Source organism: Martes martes (genome assembly GCF_963455335.1).
Source record: "Martes martes genome assembly, chromosome: 16".
NCBI classification, from domain to species: domain Eukaryota; kingdom Metazoa; phylum Chordata; class Mammalia; order Carnivora; family Mustelidae; genus Martes; species Martes martes.
In genome coordinates this window covers 34,363,278-34,370,883 of record NC_137904.1, presented here as the reverse complement: position 1 = coordinate 34,370,883, position 7,606 = coordinate 34,363,278, and the positions used below count along the sequence as shown (strand labels likewise).

The 7,606-nt window shown below is 55.1% G+C and overlaps 1 protein-coding gene across 1 annotated transcript; it reads left to right on the top strand.

Moving 5' to 3' along the window:
- Window positions 1-6,390: 6,390 nt before the first annotated feature.
- NOG (noggin) lies at window positions 6,391-7,089 on the top strand (the record flags this gene model as incomplete). Its single annotated transcript, XM_080827474.1, has 1 exon — window positions 6,391-7,089. One exon carries the CDS (start codon window positions 6,391-6,393, stop codon window positions 7,087-7,089), a length of 699 nt encoding a protein of 232 aa, XP_080683600.1.
- Between the last annotated feature and the right edge of the window lie 517 nt (window positions 7,090-7,606).

Below are 7,606 nucleotides of genomic sequence, written 5' to 3'. Positions count from 1 at the left end.
CAAACAGGGCGTCTGGAATCAGCGTTTATGGCTGGTGAGTAGATGGAGGCATGAGTGATTGGTGACAGGAGTTGGTCACAGGGAGTCCGTTCCAAGCTTGCACCATAGTTGGAGGGCGAGGAGCCAGAGTTAGTGGCTAGGAAAAAAATTCAGAGATGTGATAATGTTGCATTAGGTGGATTCAGTAGGTGGAAACTGCGAATCAGCCCCGTCCGCCTGAAATGGGGTAAGGTGCTTTTTCCCTTCCTTTTCTATGCCATGGAGCTCCTGTCTCCTTGTTCTCTTGAGTCTTTGAGGGGGTCAGGGAGACTAGACTATATTATCTCAATAAACACCTATTTGAAGCGGCAGGAAGAGAGGATGTGGGGGAAAGGTGAGCCTAGGCTGCGGTGAGTACTTGTGTGTTTGGGGAAAGGAGGGGACTGTTTGTGAAGTCCTCACGGCAGGGGGCTAAGGAGGGCTGTTTCCAGAAACCTTTACCACCCAGGTGGAAAAGGGAAGGGTGGGAGGGTGCGTGAGTGGTGTACCTGTGTGGGAGGAGGGGGGTGTGCCTCCAGGTGTGCTTGCCACCATTCCTCCATGTGTTGCTGGGGGCACGGAGGGGCAGGAAGGCATACGTCCCAACAAATGCATCGGTATCTGTACAAGTGTGCTTCCATCTGGGCGACTGGTGGGCAGTGGGAACAGGTCCCCAAGTGCGTAGAGTTTAAATTTCTAGTAACTTGGGTGACAGTTGTCTTTTCAGGGAACAGCCCTCCATCATTTTGGAGAATCCTTTCCCATGCTAGCAATACTGGAGCTGCAGCATTCTGTTCATCTTCCTTTGGAGATACTGGGTCACACATGGTCAAGTCCACAAGTTAGATCCCAGTTTTGTTTAAATTTATTGAGAGAGAGAGAGAGAGAGAGAGAGAGTGTGTATGTATGCACGCCCTACAAGCGGATGTTTAAGACAGTTGGCTGGAGAGAGAAGGACTGCAGAAAACTTTCCTTTCCAGAAGAAAACCTCGAGTCCACCCTGGCCCCAGTCTCCAGCTGAGGAAAGGCAGCAGGAAGCGGGAGAGCTGAGGGCCAAGCGCACAGGCAGCCTGGGCCTCGAGGAAAGGGCCGAAGATCAGCCTGTCTGCGTCGCCGCCCCCCCACCCCCAGGCCCCCCACATCAGGGCAGGCTAAACATGAGGAGGCTTCTGTCTCCACGGCTGGAAGAGAGGCGCCCTCGTTAAAACTCAGATAAACAGTTTATCAGGAGATGAATGAGCCACTGGGCTCCAGAGTCGTCTCCCCTTCCCCAGCGTGGAGCCGGCTGGGGAGGGGGCCTGCAGGCGCGGGGGAGCCAGACCTGGGAAGGGAAGGGGCTGTCGGCACTGCGACAAGCTAGCCAAGCGCCTTTCCTCCTTTGGTCTGTACTCCTTTGGTCTGTAGCTTTGTCTCTATTCCTGGAAATTCATTTCACATTTATTTACCCATTTTCCCAGCCCACGACGTGGAGTTATGTCCCTTCCTTTCTCTTTATCTCCTCCTCTCCCCCCGTCCCCCCTCCCCGTGCTGTGCCAGTTAGGACTTCACTGTTAGAATACCATCACCGATTGGACATGCCAAAAATTAGAATACAGTGTGGAGCTGAAGGGGCCCCATCCTGGCTGTGCGTCCTGAACTGGCAGGGGCTCCCTCAACCCCTGGGAGGCAATGGGGAGTCCACCACCCTGGCCTTGGGAGCTCACATTCTTCCAGCAGTCAGGAGAGGAAAGTGACAAGCCTTGTGGCTGATTTTTCCTCACTTTGCAAAGTTGGGTCACGTCCAAAAATGCCATTTTGGGTCTCACTAAGAAAAAGCCCATCAAATTTGACATTTATGGGACCCATGAGACAGAATCAGAGGGGGATGATTTTCATAGGCCTGGGATGATGCCAGGCCTAAACACTGGCAGCTCTCCGGTCGTCTTTATGATATGTCATGGTCCCCCAGCCTCTCGGCGTCAAGGAAGCCCAGAGAGGTAAAGTGACTTGCCCAAGGTCACAAAGCTGGTAGGATGCAGGGTTTTTTTTTTTACATCAAGCCCTGTGTCCTTCGCAGATCACCGGCAGCTGCCTCAGGTCTGTGTTTCCAGGGCCAAAAAAGCAAGAAGATGGACTTGTTCTTAGGTCTGTGCTTAGAATCAGCTGGAAGTAAGAAAGATACATAAAAGCGCCCTAAGGGTCCTCTTGCCCTGACCTGGAAGTCCTGAAGCTATTGTTCAGAGGAGCACTTGAGTTTTCGTTGCCCAGAGCGTTTTGCAGCCATAGACATCATGAGATGCGAATAGCCCAAAATGGAGCCACACACCTGATTCACTAGACTCTTCCCATGTGGCTGCCCGAGTCCCTAGCCAATCTCCACACGAGTCCAAACACCTCCCAGGGCTAGGGCCTGATCAGAGAGCTGAGCACATAGCCATCCCTCTCTGTACAGGTCCGTCTCCCTCCCCACAGCTTCCTTTTAAAGAAATACAACCCACTTTGTCCAGCTCGTCAAGCTCCTTGTTTCAATAGGGCCTCAAAGGCATTGAAATGGGTGGGCTTTGGAGTCCCCCAAGAATTTCCAGTCTCTGCCCCACCCCCAAACTCCTGAAGGCCAGCAGCCGCTGAGAATAGCTCAGTTGCACATGCTAAGTGGACAGAAAGCAGGCTCAAAGGTGCTGGAGTTATTTCCACAGCATCCCCAGTAGTTTCCAGCCTCTCTGGCCCAAACCTGAGATGGCTGGTCAGCTGAGGGCAGTGAGGTTGTCCTGATGAACTAGGATTTGTGGAAAGAATACTGCCCACTATGCACTCTGCCCCAGGTGCTGTGCTAAGCTAGACATTCTCTACCTCCTCTATGTAGCATGAGTCTCAGAGGTACTTGTCATCCCCATTTTACAGATGAGGACATGGAGGTTTAGAGGTCAGATGCCTATGCTAAGAAGGTAACACAGTTGGTGAAAGGCAGGGCCAGCATTCCAACCCAAGACGACCCCCCCCCCAATCCCACAGTGAAAGAGGCTAAGTATAGTTTGAAAACACTACAGTTTGTATTCTAATTCTTTTGGCTTTTTTTTTTTTTCAGTCATCACAATATATTACAAAATTTCAAACAACAAAGGAGGACATGAAATTGTTAAATTTATCGAAAGTGGGTTTGGGTAAAAGTTGTGAAACACTGGTCTACAGTCTTATGGGAATTTATAGATTTTTTTCCCCCCACACTCTTTGGATGTTTTCTTCATATGCTTGTCATACCCTGCTTAACTGGACTGCAAAAGTCTAGGAGGGCGGTGATCGACCGTGAGTTTCTCTCTTTTGTGTTTCTCCCTGTTGTCTTTACCCAGTGGACACTCTATAACCAGGTCACCCAATCTATTGTCTAACATGGTTTGTTTTTCATTCCTGAGGGAACTTTTTTGCTGTTCAGTCAAACTTACCCAACCTAAATAAAGGACTGAAGGAAATGGGTTGGTTTTCAAACAAAAATAGGTGATCTGAAGGAGAGAAGATGGATGAAACAGAAAACAGAACAATAAAATGTCACGAAATTGGAGCCTACCATCTCAGGGAGACTGAACCAGAACTTAGCTTTTGAACTCTTCACTGAAAAATTATTTAGCCAGTTAAAAATCATAACAGTGACAAAATCGCTCTGGTGACTGTTTCATTAGGAAACAGGTGACTGTTTCTTAGGAAAACAAACCAACGCCAAGCCCCCATATTGCACACCAGAAAGAAAGGGGTACGGTGTAACAGCCTCCTACGTGCTAGCTTCTAGTCACACCATTTTCCAATCAAATCAATTCAAACCACCAATGAGTTGTTCTTATCTCCAGTTCGTGTGCGTGTGTGTTTGTTGGCTTGGAAGTGTGGGAATGTTTCAGAAAATGTTTTCAGCTGAAACTGGCCATCCCTCCCAACTGCTGAGGTTTTGCAGAAAGACTGTTCTGTGAAAGAAAGTGTGTTTTCTTCCTCAGATAGATGATAAATTCATGGGGGGCGGGGGGGCGCTGGGGCACAGACAACACAGGTTGAAAGGAAAAAACAGATCTTTGGAGAAAAAAGTAGAGTGATTTAGGCTGTCACAATGAGACCTCCTAACTCCACTCCGTGGAATGCTGGTGAGTACTTGAGTCAGCTCCTCCAACGCCTTCTTCAGCTTTTTCCAGACTCTAATCACATCCACCGCAAAGGAAACCAAGTTTGAGTTTTAAACCTTAGATTCAGTTCTTCATCCAAGAGAAAATTAACCAGAAGTGTCATTTCAACATCCATCTCCCATCAATATGCTTTAGGAAGAGAAAACATCATGCAGCTTGATTTAGAATCACAGAAAGGTAGGGTTGGAAGAGGAATGCAGCTACGTCACTAAGGCAGAAAATAAGGAATATGGTGCCGCAAAAGTGACTTGTCTAGGGTCAACATATGAGGGCAAACCCCAGCCAGGACTCGGGGCCCCCTACTGCCAGTTCACCTTTCTTAAGTTTTAGGTCTCCACTCTTGCCCACTGAGGCTGATTTAGCGGAAGCAGAAGGTGCAGTATATTCTTGTGACATTTGGGGGGCGTCCGGAGGAATCTAAGGAAGTTTGTTTACACTGAGGGCCTGGAGAGCTTGCAGAGAACGGACGGAACCAGGACAGGCCCAGCAGCGCGCTCGCGGACGCAAACACACGCAAGTCCACACAATGACACCGACACAGAAGCAGAAGCTGAGTTGGGCAGGGTGGACAGCGGATGAACCCACCTCACAGGGCCGCCCCCGCCAGCGCCAAGTGCAGGACTTGCTGGGGGCCAGCAGAGGGCGCGCCGCCCCCAGGGAGCCGAGCAGCAGCCGCGCGGAACCCGGCAGGCTAGGGGAGCCGCAGGCAAGCCGGACGCGCCCCTGCAGCTCGGCCACTCAGGGTGCAGGACCCGGCCAAGGAGGAGGAGGAGGGTGAGGAGCGGACCCCCCTCGTGGGCCCGAGTAACAGACGTGCAGGAGTGCTTCCTAGGAATTACATCACGCTGCGGAACGCTGCGGCTCTCGGAGTCCTCCTGCTCCAAGTGTGTCTGTGTGTGTCTATAGTGTGTGTGTTTAGTGTGTGTCTTGGGTGTGTGTGTGTGTGTGTGTGTGTGTGTGTGTGTACGCCCTGGGGGGAGGGGACTTAGACCAAGCTTGGGAGAGAGGAAGGCGAGACGCGCCGAGGGAAAAAGGTCCATGCACATGGAGAAATTCCTTGCGCGGGACTGCACGGAGAAACGAGCCCCCAGCACCTCCCCGCTGCTCCCCTCCCAGTGCAAAGCACCCAGCTAGCGAGAACCCTCACAGCCCCACCTCGAGCACCCCCCAAAACCGGCCCTGCACCCTCCAGCCCGGCTCCAGCGCCGCCGAGAGCTTTCCCCAGGACTGGCCCTGGCGGGGCGCCTAGAGCCCCAGTTGCATTGCTCCAGGAGAAAGGAGGGGGGCGGTGCATTTTGCAGGAGGAGGAGAAGGGGGGTGGGTGGTGGGGGAGAGAGAAAATTGCGCGGAGACCTGCCAAGCGCCACCGCCGCCGCCACCGCCGCTGCCGCCGCCGCCGCCGCCGCCGCCGCCGCCGCCGCCGCCTGTGAGCTCCGGCGGGCAGCCGGACTGTCGGCTTCCCGGGGCATCTGGGTCCGGCGGGGCACAGCCCTGGGCGCTGCCGAAGCCGCCGCCGCGGCGAGTGCAGGCGGCTTCCCCCAGAGCCTGTGCCGCTCCAGCTCCTCGGGGGTGGAGAAGTGGGGGGTGGGGTTGTTGTTTGGGGGGAAGAAGGGGGAGGGGGCAACGCCGAGAGAGTCAGTGGTTTCCATGGTGATGGAGCTGAAAGTGCAGGAAATTTAAAGGCTTGGACCCTGCGAGACAGACAAACCGGTGCCAACGTGCGCGGACGCCGCCGCCGCCGCCGCCGCTGGAGTCCGCCGGGCAGAGCCGGCCGCGGAGCTCCGAGCAGGCGGAGGGAAGTGCCCCTAGGACCCGCTGGGCCAGCGGCGCTGCACAGAGCGGCAGGACTACGAGCAGCAAGAGGAGGAGGAGGGGAGAGCGGCTCGTCCACGCGCCCTGCACCGCCGCCGGCCGGGGAAGGCAGCGAGGAGCCGGCGCCCCCCGCGCCCGCCGTCGCCCTGGAGTAATTTCGGATGCCCCGCCGCGGCCGCCTGCCCGAATAGACCCGGGAGAGGAGTTGCGGCCAACTTGTGTGCCTTCTTTCCGCCCCGGTGGGAGCCGGCGCTGCGCGAAGGGCTCTCCCGGCGACTCATGCTGCCGGCCCTGCGCCTGCCCAGCCTCGGGTGAGCCGCCTCCGGAGAGACGGGGGAGCGCGGCGGCGCCGCGGGCTCGGCGTGCTCTCCTCCGGGGACGCGGGACGAAGCAGCAGCCCCGGGCGCGCGCCGGAGGCATGGAGCGCTGCCCCAGCCTGGGGGTCACCCTCTACGCCCTGGTGGTGGTCCTGGGGCTGCGGGCGGCACCGGCCGGCGGCCAGCACTATCTCCACATCCGCCCGGCTCCCAGCGACAACCTGCCCCTGGTGGACCTCATCGAACACCCGGACCCTATCTTTGACCCCAAAGAGAAGGATCTGAACGAGACGCTGTTGCGCTCGCTGCTCGGGGGCCACTACGACCCGGGCTTCATGGCCACCTCGCCCCCCGAGGACCGGCCCGGCGGGGGCGGGGGGGCGGCCGCGGGCGCCGAGGACCTGGCCGAGCTGGACCAGCTGCTGCGGCAGCGGCCGTCGGGGGCCATGCCGAGCGAGATCAAAGGGCTGGAGTTCTCCGAGGGCTTGGCCCCGGGCAAGAAGCAGCGCCTGAGCAAGAAGCTGCGGAGGAAGTTACAGATGTGGCTGTGGTCGCAGACCTTCTGCCCGGTGTTGTACGCGTGGAACGACCTGGGCAGCCGCTTTTGGCCGCGCTACGTGAAGGTGGGCAGCTGCTTCAGTAAGCGCTCGTGCTCCGTGCCCGAGGGCATGGTGTGCAAGCCGTCCAAGTCCGTGCACCTCACGGTGCTGCGGTGGCGCTGTCAGCGGCGCGGGGGCCAGCGCTGCGGCTGGATTCCCATCCAGTACCCCATCATTTCCGAGTGCAAGTGCTCATGCTAGAACTCGGGGTTCCCTTCCAGCACCCGGACAATTAATGGAACCCCACTGACGCCCTTCCCCCCGCCCCCCGCACCGTCTCCAACCAGTTCCACCACCCTCTCGCGAGGGGATTCAATGAACTTTTTTTTCTTTCTGGCTACAGAGACCTAGCTTTCTGGTTCATGTAATGCACTGTTTAACTGTGTAGGAATGTATATGTGTGTGTATATACGGTCCCAGTTTTAATTTACTTATTAAAAGGTCAGTATTATACGTTAAAAGTTACCGGCTTCTACTGTATTTTTAAAAAAAAAATAAGCAAAAGGAAAAAAAAAAGAACAGAGCAAAGAGAGACTTATTCTGGTTGTCGCTAATAATGTTAACCTGCTATTTATATTCCAGTGCCCTTCGCATGGCGAAGCAGGGGGGAAAAGTTATTTTTTCTTAAAGTACAAAGAGAGGGGAGAACTTTTGTAGAAGGACTTTTAAAAAGCTATTTTCCATTCTTCGGAAAGTGTTTTGGTTTTCCTTGGACCTC